The sequence below is a fragment of the Cimex lectularius genome, unplaced genomic scaffold (genome assembly GCF_000648675.2).
Source record: "Cimex lectularius strain Harlan isolate CLEC.00 unplaced genomic scaffold, Clec_2.1 scaffold59, whole genome shotgun sequence".
Taxonomy (NCBI): domain Eukaryota; kingdom Metazoa; phylum Arthropoda; class Insecta; order Hemiptera; family Cimicidae; genus Cimex; species Cimex lectularius.
In genome coordinates, this window is record NW_019392794.1 from 105,310 (window position 1) to 121,227 (window position 15,918).

Below are 15,918 nucleotides of genomic sequence, written 5' to 3' on the forward strand. Positions count from 1 at the left end.
GCCGGAGCGCATCCGGAGGTTTCGACGCTAGCGGAGCCCTTACACCCAGGAAGATAGTTGTCGTCTCTACCTACGGAGTGCGTGGGAGACTTGGCCGATGCATTTCGACCACTTTTTGGGTATCCCTTTACGCACGGCACGGATTATGCAGTGCCCAACGTTAACCCAACCCCTCGGAAGGGGCAAGCGGGAGAAGTCAGCATGTCTGTCAATTAGTCTGTGGATTTGCGGGCTTCTACACCCAACCTCACCGAAGAAGCAGATTTTCCGTGCTCGAAGGTGAGTCGCTCCTAACTTGAAAATCTAAACGTATGATAAGGCCTGACAGCGAGGTACGCACGCCAAAGAACCTCAATGTTAAAAGACATTGCGACCCCAGAGGGACAGGAATGACAGATCATAAAAAAGGAATGGTTGGTTGTTAATGCAGAGCGGAAGAATAGTAAATAAAGATTGGAGAAGGAGATTGAGAGGAGACAGCGTCCATTTTCAATGGCCCAGGAGCTGATGGCACTTAGGTCCTCTTGGATTCGTGTAATTGAGATTTACCAAACTATAGTTATGTTTATATCGTTACTATGTATAGTTATAAAAGTAGGGGACTTATAAACTAGTATGATAAACAAATGGATTTATATGAGAGAAATATTTTATAAACTGTAACCTTTCTTTAGTATCTTAAACACATCTACAAACAGAAGCACAAACCCAAATACACACACAAATTTTCAACTCATTAATCTGTAAAGATTTCTTTGGTCATTCAAACAAAATGTTCTTCTTTAGCATAGATTCATATCCAAACTTGATCTTAATTAAAAAAATTTTCACCCACCCCGCCACTTTTCTAGCACAAAAAACTATCTTGTTGCAAAGTTTCAACCGAATTAAATTATTTTTAAACCAATTTTGTCTAATTAAATAATTTGTATTGTTCGCATTGTGCAACTCGCAATAAGCTCAGTTAATAATTAAAGAGGACAACCGTTTACAGCCGTCTAGTCGAACAATCAAGATAACGTCACTCATTCTCCACAAGATCGCCCCTTTTGTTGCCCATCGTCATAACATAACTCAAATGCCATTTGGAAATCCTCAAAAGCACTTTGTTTTTGTTAGTTTTTGTTTTGTTTTTTTAATTCATGTTTTAATTATTGTATTTTATTCAAGGGACAACTTCGAGTTAAGACCATGGGTGCTTGGGCAGTTTGGTTCAACAACACCAGACCCGGTCAGTTTGCATTGAGTGTTACTTAGCCAAATGTAGATCCATGAAGTATTCTAATCCCATGTTAGTATATTTGAGAAATGGTTTCGCTTTGACACTAACCCCTTGTTCGATGATTGCAAGTAGAATGTGTGCTTAATTCATAGAAATCTACTAACTGAAAAACCGCTAATTCAATATTCAAAAAATAGTACCTTCGAAAAACTGTAAAATTTTTATAATAACTAAAATAAAATAAGTTTAAAACATTTTTCCTTTTGCAGNGATCGAGGTCACGATAGCTCAGGTGGTAGAGCAGCGGCGTATCAAGCCGAAGGTCGTGGGTTCGAATCCCTCTCGTGCCATTAGCTTTTTTTCATTTCAACTAAAAACCTTAATTAATTGTAAAGCATTAGACTTTTTATAACACAATTAATTAAGGTTTATAGTTGAGATAAAAAATTCAGTGTCACGAGCGGGATTGGAACCCACGATCTCGGCTTGATACGCCGCTGCTCTACCACTTGAGCTATCGTGACCTCGATCCACTCAGACACCAACTTCCCATCTCAACCGCACCTTTTGAATTTTCCCTCCTTTTTGCCATTTTTCAAAAAGGAAAAAAGGCGTATCAAGCGGAAGATCGTGGGTTCAAATCCCGCTCGTGCCATTGACTTTTTTATCTCAACTATAAACCTTAATTAATTGTACTATATTAATTGGTCAAGCGGACCACGAAATTAGTGATTTTAACTTTTTATAACTTTTCATTTTTTCAAGTTATGAGCTTTGTTTTCTAACCTAATTAATTCAAAAACAAACATTATAAGATATGAATTAACATATCAAAACGTCTAATAACTAACATATTTTTAATATTCTGTGAATAGTTTTTTTATTACACTAATTAAACACTAAAACAAACTTTCAGCACTGCGACACATGATACTTAGACTAAAAACAATCCCACTCAACACCGAAAACTACAACAAAGAACTTCAAACAATAACGAACATTGCAATAAAAAACGGATACAAAACAAACACCATGCAGAAACTTCTAAAAAAACAAAACAAAATAACGAAAAAACGAAACACAAATCAACAGCAAATGGACAACTTTCACATACACAAGAAAAGTAACCTACAAACTAACAAACCTGTTAAACAAGCTCGGACTGAAAAAGCACTAAGGTCCAACAATAACACAGGTAAACTACTAAAAAGAAACATAGACACAACTAAAACACTAGATAGCAACGGGTTTATAGCATCACATGTCAATGCGGATACACTTACATTGGGCAGACTGGAAGGAAACTAAGAGATTGATTCAAAGAAATCTTAGATCCTTCAGAGACAATGACGGAAAATCAAATTACGCCACACACTTAATACACTACAACCATGAACCAAACACAATAGAAACAAGCATGACATTAATATACAACGTACAAAAAGGACGAAAACTAAACATACTGGAGAACCTCGAGATATACAAACAAATAACACTTAAAGACGGAAAACTTATACAGGCACAAACAAACTCACATTCACACACCACGTTTACACCATTAAAAACACTTCATAACAAAAAACGAAAACTTTCGGAAGAACAAAACATCTTAACCAACACCAGGAAAAAACAAAAAACTAACAACGCAGAAATAATAACTGACAACGGAAATAACCGCCACGAGAACTACCACGCCCCCTAACGCAACGCCCCCAGCGACAAGCGACGGACACAACACTATATAAACCTTACTCAGACAAAATGACAGACAGTTTTTCACTGAAGATGGCGTAATGCCGAAACGCGTTTGAATAACTCAAACAAAAAACCCGCGAGTGAAGACAGACCTAGTAGTGCCCGTGTGCCGGTTCCACACTAATTAAACAGTTTGTGATACATGTTTAAGAAATTGTAGCATATGATAAAATTTATTATATCTACAAAAACTGGACATTTTATAACTACTTTAGAATAGTTATAAAAATGAGAAAATAAGGTATGTACAAATTTCGTATAACATCTATAATATTTTATTTATATTATGACAAGTGATTTGCTTATTTTGTACTGTCTAATAATCTAGGCACATTTCGCTTTTTTCTGGGGCAAAAACGAAAAGAAATAAAACAAAGGTGTTAATTGACTTAATAATTCAAAGAATTAGTAGATTTTTTAAAATAACAGTTGAAATATTAATTTACGTTGAATAATTTGGTATGAATAGTTGTACTTTATTACAAAGACTTTAAGAAGAAGGTAATTTTAAACGCACTTGATAAAAAAATAAATACACTAGTTTCGTGGTCCACTTGACGAATTAATATCATACAATTAATTAAGGTTTTTAGTTGATATAAAAAAGTCAATGGCACGAGCGGGATTCGAACCCACGATCTTCGGCTTGATACGCCGCTGCTCTACCACTTGAGCTATCGTGACCTCGATCCACTCGGACACCAACTTCCCATCTCAACCACACCTTTGAATTTTCCCACCTTTTTGCCATTTTTCAAGCCGAAGATCGTGGGTTCGAATCCCGCTCGTGCCATTGACTTTTTTATATCAACTAAAAACCTTGTATTAAATTGTATAAGTTAAATATATGATATTCAATTAAAAAGACAGGGGTAAAGCCAATTTTAAGAAAACGTTTACTCACAATCCTAAAAATGATGTTTCAAAAATGGTAAATTTTTGAGTGATAGTGGAACGAGATTTGCAGTTATATTTTGCTGGTAGCATGGACATCGAAATGATGAAATACAACAAACGACTTACAAAATTAAAATAAACTTTTTTCAAGAAGGAAAGGATATTTGTTTCTTGCACCCTCAAAAATACCTTGAATGCAAATATTTTGAAAAATCAAATAATATTTTTCCCCAATTTTTTATCTCGGATTTTTTCTGAATATCACCAAATGGACATAATTTTGAATTAGAACCTATCGTCATTAAACGTTTCAGGAGTTTAGGTCTTTATAAATTAGAGGTAATGACATAAACGTCTCTTCCATAAATAAATTACATCCGGAATTAATGCGTTTGAGGTGTTTTACATAATTCATATTTTTTTCTCATTAATAATCATAATCGGTTAGTTTAGAAACCCCATAAGTCATTTCATTTTGAAAATCGACCTTTTAGTACAAATGGATTCTTTAGACATACAAGTTTAAGGGTACAATTTTCAAAACCCCTCAAGTCAGGTTAGAAGTTCTGTCTAAACCGGTCATTGGTAATTCCCTTTGTCGCAGAAACCCTATGTCAGTAACTGATAATTAAAAAAATGTGAAATTTAAGGTTTGCAAAGTCGCATTTTTAAATTTGCACGGAAACACTGACAGAGTTCGAAGACCTTTTTCGAGGACTGTTTTCTTGCCGCATCAGGGAAATCTCCAGTGGTATAAGAGGAAGACGTACTTTAGGAAAAGCTGTGCATGGATATATGACAGACATAGTGAAAAAACATATATCTTCTTTCCCTGCATAAACAACCCATTAAACAAGCCGGTGTATAATTTTCTTGATATCACTGCAATGCAGAAAATGTTCAAGACAAAGTTTCTGGAAGTACTTATTTCATATATTTACTTACCATTAGAAGATTTGTAAACAAGAATTTTTCATTCATTTGGTGACCCATGATATGAAGAATCCAGAAAAACTTATCAACTCATACATTCTAACTAAAAAACCCACTAACAATTGAGCTTCCTACTTCATCGGCTTTTACAAGCGGTCATTTCGCCATAAAGAAAAACCAAAATTGACGATATCAGGTAACTGATCCCAATTTATTCCAGAAGAATTTCTAATTTATTTATAACTCCTTAATGAACTTGCCAGCCCCATCTGTCTCAGATCATAAAAACCAATAACAAGGGTAAAAAAGTCAATCTTTTAATTAATAATTTTAAATATCTTTTGATGATGCTTTCATTTTGTTTTTAAAAGAGAAATAAAGAAATTCGTTTGTTTTAAAAAGTTCTTTTATCAATATTTCGCCTTCATAAACCTTTTTTAATTCGTTAAATACAGAAATCCCATAAGTCAAAGAACTTTAACGCTGAATAAATAATTAGTTTTAGAAGGTATAAATCAGCTACAGTAGTCACGATTTAATAATTAAATGAGGTTTAAACTGCGACAAATCTTTTGACATTGAGAGGTACAGTTATTGGAAAACAGTTTTAACCGATTTACCAACAATTAATCGCCAAGACTTATATGGTTTCTGAATGATATAAGAAATGATTCTTATTTTGAAATCAATCAAAAGTTGTGACATAAATTCACTATTTTTCGTGATCCGCTTGACCAATTAATAACATTCAACCAATTAAGGTTTTTTTAAGTTGAGATAAAAAAAACTCACGATAGCTCAAGTGGTAGAGTAGCGGCGTATCAAGCCGAAGGTCGTGGGTTCGAATCCCGCTCGTGACACTGACTTTTTTATGTCAACTTAAAGAAACCTTAATTAGTTGGTTGTGACATAACTTGAAAAAAGAAATAGTCGGTTTTCCAAAGGTGGTAACAACGTTGAATTTAGTTAAAATCAAGTGTATTTACGAATGTTTAAGTGGAACAGCAGGAAAAGAAAAAATAGTTTATTTTTTGTGTTTTATGTAAAGAAAGCTGAGATGAAAAATTGGTATCCCCGAGCAGGACGCGAACCCACGACCCACGACGTGCTCTATACCTCAGCTAGCGGGTTCGAGTCCCGTAATAATTGTTTTTCTCATCACTTTTTGCATAACATTAAGAAAATAATAAAAACTGATAAATAATTATTTTTTATTTGTCATAAAAATTTGTATTTAAGGGTGTTACATGGTGCTTAAGACAAGGCCGAATTGATTTTTTTTAACAATGCTGTTTGAATTCAACTTAATTAATTACTGATAAGGACTTTCGGTTTTTATATATTTATTCTTATTTAATATAACCGCACTTATTATTTTCTTACCCTGCATAAAAAACACTTATAATATGTAACAACTTTGAAACATGTACAGCAAAGGAAGAAAAATTTATTTAACAAATTGTGTAAATTATTTAAAATATATATTTTTTTACACTCTTTTTAAATACTTTGTCGAGAATGCTCGGAAATATGTGTAATATTTTTTTCGAATTATTGTTACAATCACTAAAAACGTTTCATTAAACAAATTCGAAGTTATTCCCTTGTTGTTTTACTCGTCAAAAAGTAATTTCGGAGAAAAATTATAATGTTAATAAAATGGAGGAAAAAGATTAGATTTTATAATGAATGATTTATTTGTTTATTATTTAATTTTTGATTAGTAGCGTGTATAAAAAAGTTCACTACTTTTTTGTTCCACTGTATACTTCGAACTTTGTCTTGTCTTGGCTCGACTCCGATGGGTATCTGGTAAATTTAAGTCAAGTGGCACCCATATCGTCCAACAAAAAGCGATCGGATCGGGTTGAACGAACCGAACCGAATCATGATCTGGCTAGGCATTATACTTCATCCCCTTCCAAACTGAGGAACTGTGTTTATACTCGTCAATGTTTGCGAAACGGGGCAAAATCCTATTTGAAATCGGCCGAACTTTGAAAATTTGGCTTTGCGGATTTATGGTAGTTTTCTCGAAACAATTCATAAAGTTCTTGATTCGCGAGGTTTAAACATGAAAAATAACATATACTTAATTCTTGTACTCTTTGTCAAAATTCTTGATTAAAACTCAACAGATTAATTCCACCCCATTGGTTAATCGATAAAGGTATAGGAAAACGTAAGAAAAAATATTTCTGTTTTTGGAACATACTATTTACAACAATACCAAATTTTTTCACATAGCCTCGAGTTCTAATCCTTTATTGTAGTGAGGAAGACTGTCAGTGTATAGATGTATAAATCCGGTGTGAAATAAAATTATTTTCTCCTATACTTAACTTTCCAACAATATAAGTACATTAATCCGTATATGTTTAGCTGCCATAATTGACCATATTAATTATTTCAGTTAATTATTCTTTTTATCTAAGGTCTTGATTGAGATGAAAAAGTTAGTGTCACGAGCGGGATTCGAACCCACGAACTTCGGCTCAATACGCCGCTCCCCGAACCATTTGAGATATCTCTGGTCCAGGTTAGAGCAGCGGCGTATTGAGCAGAAGGTCGTGGGCTCGAATCCCGCTCTTGACACTAACTTTTTCATCTCAATCAAGACCTCAGATAAAAATAATAATTAATTGAAATATAAATACAATTTACTTGATAAAATTTCATCAAATGTACGATTAACGATGTATTTACAGTATTATTTCCTGTTTATTTTGCGATGTATTCCAAAGGTTTGGCCGGGAAAGTCGTTTTAGATCAGAAGGATTGATCGTGCCATGCTCAACTGACCTAACTCCACTTGAATTTTTTTCACACTTGTCCTCTGTTAGCTCTAGATGCGAACTCAACCAAGCACTTGACTCCCCTTTAGAGAAGTTGGTCGGTTGACGAACTTAGCCAAGACAATAAAATCAACTCTTGTAAAACATTCCACCGGCAGAAACATTGTTCGCGCATCCTTTGATGAAATGAAAAATCCAGTTTAATCAAAAAAGTTTAAATATACGACATTGTGTTATGAAAAAAATAGAAGATAAATTTAGTACAAACCCAGATTTTTAAAAGACAATACAATAAACGATTCGGAGATCGTGAGATGTGGTCTGGTGTGACATAGGTTTTAGAAAAAGGTTTTCTTTATCGTGCCAACGTTTCGATCTTTATTGAGATCCTCTTCAGGGCTCAAAGTGTGGGCACTCGTAACACGACAGGCAAGAAAACACATTTACGCGGAAAACAAACACTTTGAGCCCTGAAGATGATCTCAATAAAGATCGAAACGTTGGCACGATAAAGAAAATATTTTGTTAAACCTACGTCACACCAGACCGCATATCACGATCTCCGAATAATCATTTACTGACGGTCACTAAACCCCACACACTTATGAATATGATTAAGAAAATATGTAGATTCTTAATAAAAGATTGACCAAATTAAAATTCCTTTCTGCAAATAAACGTTTACCTGTACAGTTCAGTAACCTTACTCTAAAAGACCCAAATATATTGACAATATCATGGCCGATATAAAAGTGAAAAGCCAGAATAGATTGAAATTTCCGAACTTGGACGACGTGCATTTTTAAACGGAAGTGTTTGATTTCGACGTTGGGCGTCTTCCAAAGCAATATGTTAATAGCTAAATGATAAAAATAATACTCATTAACCGAACAAACACAAGATTATATAAGTGAAAATATCTTGTTTTCCTGTTATGTTCCTCAAAACATCTTGAGAAGTCTTATTGTTATTATTTTCCTTGTTGTCAAGGGAACAGGATGTACAATGGAAAAAACAAAATTATCAAAACTCGTTAGATCTTAACTAATAATGATCTCACTTGTTTTTCTCTAACATCTAGGGTTGATGTAGTTGATTCCTGATTTCCCCCATTTTCCGAATGCCTTTCACAACCAGGTACCTGGAGATACCCCTTCCTAGGACACCAGGACCGTTAGTAAACATCTCTAGTCACATTTCCATACTATTGGTGCACGAGGCAGTTGTCTTCTAACGCTTAGTTGGCTTGCTTATTATAATTACACCATTAAGTAAGTAAAAACTTTGTTTTATTCAACGGAGATTCTATTATTTGAAGGTGTTTGTAAATGTGATTTGACTTCACGATGTAAACCAGTGTTTTAAAGCGTTTAATAGTTTCTGATTTGGTTTAATTAATAAAATTGTTGCTAGATTTAGTATTATTTTTATACGATTAAAAAATTATTCTCTTGGTTGGTCCTCCGGGCCGGATTTTAACAGGTTAGGTGGTATTTGTTGAATAGAGAAAACTAGGTAATATGAACTAACTATTAAAGCGTAGACTTTGCAAAATATTTGTGCATGCCTCATCTCGAACCATGGCATTGAAATACATGTTCACAGACAAGAATACCATTATTACTCGGTATTATTAGTATTATTCGGCTTAAAAAATAAAAATAAAAACTTTATTTCAAGATTATATTCATTTGTGCCAGATTTCAAGTTTCGACATTATTTATTGAGTGAGAATTGGATAACGATGTATGAATTTTACATCATATTTTTGCGCATCTTTTTTCGTATGTTTTCCTGGCATAATTTTTTTTCCGTGGTTCAAAGCGTGACCTTATTTTTTTATTCTCTTCTTCGATACATTTAGCTAAATTTCTGTTTGATTCAGTGTTAGAATTTTTTTATATTCAGTTTAACCAAAAAACACTTTCGGACAATTTTTATGTTGTCTGCCGAGTGAGGAAAAATTGAATAAATACACAAAACGTTGAAGGGTGTTATTTCACATAATTTTCTCGAATGTGTTCGTGGTATAGAAAGATATTTTTACGTTTAAAAAAGCAACTTTATTTGAAAATTAAGTATTATTTTGGTACCCCATTTTCTGGCCATTCATTCAGTTTCTGTCTTTATAAAATTGTTCCTTATTAGATTAAATCGCTGTTTGATTATGTGTTAAAAAGCGGTTCATTCAATAAACAAATTAATCTTCCAACAATATAGTTTTCCAGGCCGGATTTAGACAGTCATGATGTTATCTAATAAGAGAGAAAAAATGTAACAAATAAATTAATTAATCTGTATGGTGCAAGTGGCTTTAATCAGTTTGTAGGGATAAAAATAACGCTAGTCTGTATAATCTTTCTTTCGTAATTGTTTATTATGTGTTTTTTTTAAGCGACCGTTTGTTTATTAATTTGTTAATTGCTATTAACTGCCGAAGATGATACGTACGGGATTAATTGTTAAAAGATAATCTTTACAATTGTTGTATCTTTTTCCTCACAAGTTTCCTTGGCATAGTAGTATTTTTACTCAGTTAAGAAAACATCCTTTGTCGCAATTGCTATTCGTTCAGTTTTTTTCTATTCCTTTCTACTCGAATTATTTAGTTAGATTTCTCCATTTAGACAGTTTGGTGTTATCTAAAGAGTAAGAGAAAATGAAAAAACTAATGCCACGAGCGGGATACGAACCCACGACCTTCGGCTAAATACGCCGTTGCTCTAACCACACATAGCTCAGGTGGTAGAGCAGCGGCGTATTTAGCCGAAGGTCGTGGGTTCGAATCCCGCTCGTGGCTCTAGCTTTTTCATTTCAACCAAAACCTTACGCTTTTTTTAAATCAATTAAATTTATTCATTAAAACTGGTCTTATTAGACCGACCATTAATTTTATAATAATATTATAGAATAAATAAATGTTTACATGCTTATAAACCCAATGGTACAATAAAATTTACATTTCACTATTCACTATTCATTTTTAACTACATAAGTTCATACGGCTTTGTTCTTTTTAATCTTCTGACCATGTTTCGGTTATGTAAGAATTTGGTCGCTTCCACATTCTCGTGCTGGCTGAGGCGAGCTTGGTGTTTGGCGGCAAATCTTTGTATTTCCGCCGTGACTTCAGGGATCTTAAGATCCCTATGTAAGTCCTTATTCTTTATGTACCAAGGTGCATTGGCCATGTTACGTAAGATTTTATTTTGGAGTGTTTGTATGATTTTGATTTTGCTGTGTTTGGTACAACCCCATAGTTGAGAATACGACATGTCCACATAAGTTTTATGATTTGTTTATATAATAATATTTTATTTTGTATAGCAAGGTTGGAGCCACGCCCTGTCATCCTATACCTTAAACCTATTTCTGCCCTTTTTTCTTCACGTGTTCTTTCAGCTTGGCATCTAAGATCATTTCCAGATATTTAGCTATATCGCTGAATGGTATCCATCGATTGTGAGCGACGGAACTGGTCCACTTTTTTGTGATTTAGCTTGATTTTCCATTTTTTTGTCCATTCGTTTATCTTATTACATGCATTTTGTAGGATTTTGGTTGAATGGGTGATAGTCGATACCTGACATAAATAGATTAATTTATTGAAATAAGTAAATTGGTCAATAGACCATTAAATATAATGGGTTTAATAAGAGAAAATGTAATAACTCTTGAAGGGAGAATTTAACGTAATTTTTCAAATTTGTCCATGCATGTGTGATATTTTCATGATTAAAAAAGCAACTTCAAATAGCAATGTATTTAATATTTGAAATTCGATTTTTCTGTTCATTAATTTAATTTCTGTTTTGGTTTATAATATTATTCTTGATTTATTTAATTAAATTCCACTTTGATTAAATAAAAAGTTGTTAGTTCAATGAAAAAAAATTTCTTCAAGCATTATGGTCCTTCGGGCCGAATTTAAACAGTCATGATGTTATCTAATGAGTGAGGGAAAATTAAAAAAATTAAATGCTGAAAAGTAAATTTTACATCATATTTTGCTGTGTCTGTTTTCGATTTTCCACTGCTTAACTTGGAGATAAATTAATTGAATTAACGTTGACGTCAATCTTCACGTTGACAAAAGCAAACTTATTTGAAAATATAATTATTAACTTTTCTCGCACAACGGATTACATTACTTTTTTTCCTATTGATTATTTAATTAATTTTTTCTTCGGTAAGAATAGCCGATTTATTTTTCAATCGAGAGAAAGGTTTTTAAATGACAAGGTTCTTCGGGCGGATTTATTTATTATCAGTTGTGAAAGGTCCACTATAAGTAGTTATAAGTGACTTTGTTCGAGAAATTTGTATAACTGATAAAAAAGGGAAAAGTTTGTTTCATTGTCTTTGTTTTTTTTTTATGCAAATAGTTTGCCTGTTAGAAAGTAATTTTAAATGACAAAGCATTTATTGTTGGGTGTTCCATCCTTTTCGCACAGTTTCTATGTGAAATCGAATCAATTAATTGTTTATTCTTTTATTTTTTGATGTATAGATTCGATTTTATACTTGATTGGAGATTTATTTTTTCATTTGAGTCAACCCGGGCGCGGATTAGGGGAATCGCAATTGGATCGATTAATACTGGATTTTACAAATAATCCGTTTATTAAATACGAGGAAGAACAGTATTTCACAAAGTTGTAAATATTTTAATGACCGTAAATTATAACGCGATTGACGAAAAATTGTTATTACAATCATTACACGCCCGATGAGATCGATTCAAATTATTTAAACAGGTGCGCAATTTCAGAGGACTTGCCAGAAGCTTTGTAAGTTCAAATAATCTGCTTAAACGAGTTTTAACTATGTCACAGTGGATACTTTTTTTTCCTAGATGTGCGTTTAACATCCAGTTCTAAATCCTACCACGTACTACGAGTTGCTATTGTTAGAACGACACGGCTTCCTGTAAAAATAAATAAATACACAAAAAGATATTTTGTTTTATTTAAATTCAGTGAAAACGTTTTATACGCATTTATATTAATCGAGGGTTAGGTAGTAAATATTTTATAACAGTATTCTATAACTTAAACTACAGCAAAGTGAAACATACAATATAATTTCAATCAATTAATTATTCTTTCAAAGGTTTGGTCGAGATAAAAAAGTCAGTGTCACGAGCGGCGGGATTCGAACCCACGACCTTCGGCTAAATATGCTACTCTACCACTTGAGCAATCATGACTTCGGTCCACTCGGACACCCCATCTCAGCCTACAACCGTTCGAATTTTCCTTCTTTTTGCATTTTCAAATGTCGTGTAATCGGATTGGATTTTCAGCGACTTACGAATCTATGAATGTATTATCTATCTATGAATTTTTTCTCGACCGAGACCTTAGACAGAATAATTAATTGTGGCCGCAACGGTTTAGGCGTTGACACGGCGCTCATCACTGTAAGGTAAAGGTCCCGGGTTCGAATCCAGCTGCCTTGCATTCGAACTCAACATACTTACAAATGGGCTTTTTTTCAGAAACACCGGCACCCTGAGGTTTATATGACCTCTGCTGTTGCAAACACTCGTTAAAAATATAAAGAAAAATAAAAAATAAAAAAGTGTTCACGATTTTTGTAACATGTTAACTCGTGTTAACTCGAATAAAGAAAATAAAAATAAAAGATTTGGCTTTATCACGTAGAACGAACACGGAAAATGGTGAAACGCGTGAAAGATAAACAAGGAGAGAATAGACAGAACAGGATGATCGGTAACGACCACATTACAAATTCTATTTACATTGTAAAACTTTTTTTCGTTTTACTCTAGTGTTTTCCTTCCCCCAAACTCTCTTAATAATGCGTAGAACTGTACAATTCTTCAAAATTCTTAATAAATTATATTAATATTTTTTAATTCGAAAAAGTATTATGCGCCAAATTGAAATGATAAATACGCAGAAATCATTACCTTACATTTTTATGTTTACAGAATATTTTGTGCAGTGTACAACAATACAGCCACATTGTGCAATAACGGCGCAATGAAGCTACACTTTAAAAGACAATATGGGTATTCACGATGTGTGTAAGACGTTAACTCGTGTTAACTCGAATAGAGAAATGTCCAGTAAGATCGTGAATGCCCCCTTCTTTCCTTAGCATGTTATACGTTAATTTTCCCTAAATGCTGCGGTGGCGATTGGTAGAACCAAAAATAAAGCTATAACTTACAGCTTGTTGTTGTTCGTTTTGGTTTTCGTTTATGTTAAATTGTAAGATGCCAGAAGTTCATAAAAAAGGAAAATCAATCAACTCTTTCATTCAAAATGCACTCGAAAAGTACTAACAAATGACACGCTTCAATTCGTGCCGATTTATCTAACTTGTATCCTAACGTCTAACAACCTACAACTTTACAGGATAGGGGATGAATCTATTATGAATGAGAGTATAAGGACAAGTCAGAAATTAACAAAATAAATGTATTGGTCTGATTTAATTAAAGCGCATTTAAGAATAAAAATATATGTAAACAAAAAACAGCTGTTAAATTCATGGCTGCCATGTTCGTTACCTACGCCCTAACGGATAGCACTGTGACTACATTTTCGACCTAACATCTAACATTGGCCCTGGCCTGTTAGATCGAGCAATGTTAACTAGCCGATTCTTACAAGTGTACGTTATCATTTTTCTTGATCTAACAGGACCTAACAGACTTAACAGGATTAACACAAAGATCGTGAATAATATATTATTTTCTTAACAGGATCGAACTATCCGACCTGAAACAAATTGTTATGTCTCCAAGAAAAATGTTTACAAAGAGTTAGTGGTGGTGTATCTGGTAAAACAGATGCCTGCCTTTTTCAAACAATAAGGCATTTCATAAGAATAATGACATTTTTCAAACGTTTGTAAAATTCAAAATTGAAATTGTCATTTTTCTATTCTATTTTTGAGTGTATGAGGTGTTTTAACAAATTTTATTTTTAAATTATTCTACTACAATTGTAGCTAATACTCATTCAGACCTTTATAGATTTGAATTTATTCTCCGTAAACCGTAGATACCATTTGAAATCTATAGAAACTGTTTAGTAATTACGCTAAGTAGCCATTCGTGTAATGAAGTTTTTCATGTAATATTTTTATCTTTGCGATTTCTACACAAGTGATATGATAAATTACGTTGTTGCCGGAAAACGTTATAAGTTTGCGTAAAAATAAAATTGAAACTTACAACCTTTTTTTTAACCAACCTTGTTTTTATTTTCACTATAAACGCATTTAAAAAATTGCCATGTGCATGTTGCATTTTTATTAAATACTCGTCTAAATGTGTTAACGTTTGCAACGATATAATTTAAAACACAGTTCATTCAAATTATATTTTTGGCGAAGGATACAAACAATTCGTGATGGCCCAAAACCAAACAAATATATCGAATTTACAAACAATATTTTTCATTTATTAAGCATTGGCGGAGAAAAATGTGCAAAAAGAAATGAGGGTTGAAACTACACAAAAAATTCTTTTTTGGCCAAAGACTCAAACAATACAAGAACAGCGAAGATTAGCGCTTGAATCTTCCGGTTTAATTTTGGTCTGAAAGTGCACAGAGAAAAAAAAGAGAAAAAATGAAAACTTGGTTAAATAAAGTCAATTTAAAAAATCGCTTTTGCAAAAAAAAGAGATGTAAAAAATCAGGATTCTGATACGATGATCGCTATTTTGAAGGTAAACAGGGTGTTCCTTTTCATACGGATTTTATTGTAATATGGAAAATTTTATAGTAAAAAAAGCCTGATATAAAAAAAAAATTCAACCCGTGATATCGAGGGTATCGCAGTAAAAAAATTATCAAATACAACAGGGTGTAGTACTAGTTACAAAATACATACGAACAAACAGTAAATAAAATAGAATAACCGCATAGTAGCAAAAAGAGGTTTTCTAACTCAACCTTCGGGAAGATACAATTTTCCAAAATATTTTTCCTAAAGGTTGTTTTTAATAACATGGGAATTATTTTGTATTTAAAAAAAAATCCATCCAATTTTGATGGGATGGAAATAACCCCTGTATCTATGGCATAGTCCAGGTATATATATATTTTTTTTTTTTGTAAATTACTTAAGTATGTATCTTCGGATGACAATTGCACCATGAGGTTTTCCATGTTTAGGTTCTGATAATGGGGGGTAAGCCCGACACGTCCATGTAATAGACAAAATACATAAAATATTTCAACGACGGATACTTGGGATTTTTCAACCTTTGGATCAACCTCAACCCCACCTCTTGAATTTTCCCTCCTTTTTGCCATTTGAAATGGGAAATTAGTG

General features: G+C 33.1%; 1 protein-coding gene across 7 annotated transcripts in view; it reads left to right on the top strand.

Moving 5' to 3' along the window:
• LOC106661854 overlaps positions 1 to 15,918 on the top strand; it is a 141,693-nt gene that overhangs the window by 17,110 nt on the left and 108,665 nt on the right. The window contains exon 2 of one of the 7 annotated variants that reach the window (XM_014385567.2): positions 1,171 to 1,231. The exons of 4 other annotated variants lie outside the window; for them this stretch is intronic. In XM_014385567.2, the coding sequence (XP_014241053.1) occupies positions 1,192 to 1,231 (40 nt within the window). In that variant the 5' untranslated portion in view covers positions 1,171 to 1,191. Of the gene's footprint in view, positions 1 to 1,170; positions 1,232 to 8,807; positions 8,874 to 15,918 lie in introns of those variants that run through there. 2 more of the 7 variants (XM_024227929.1, XM_024227931.1) reach the window with 2 other exon arrangements.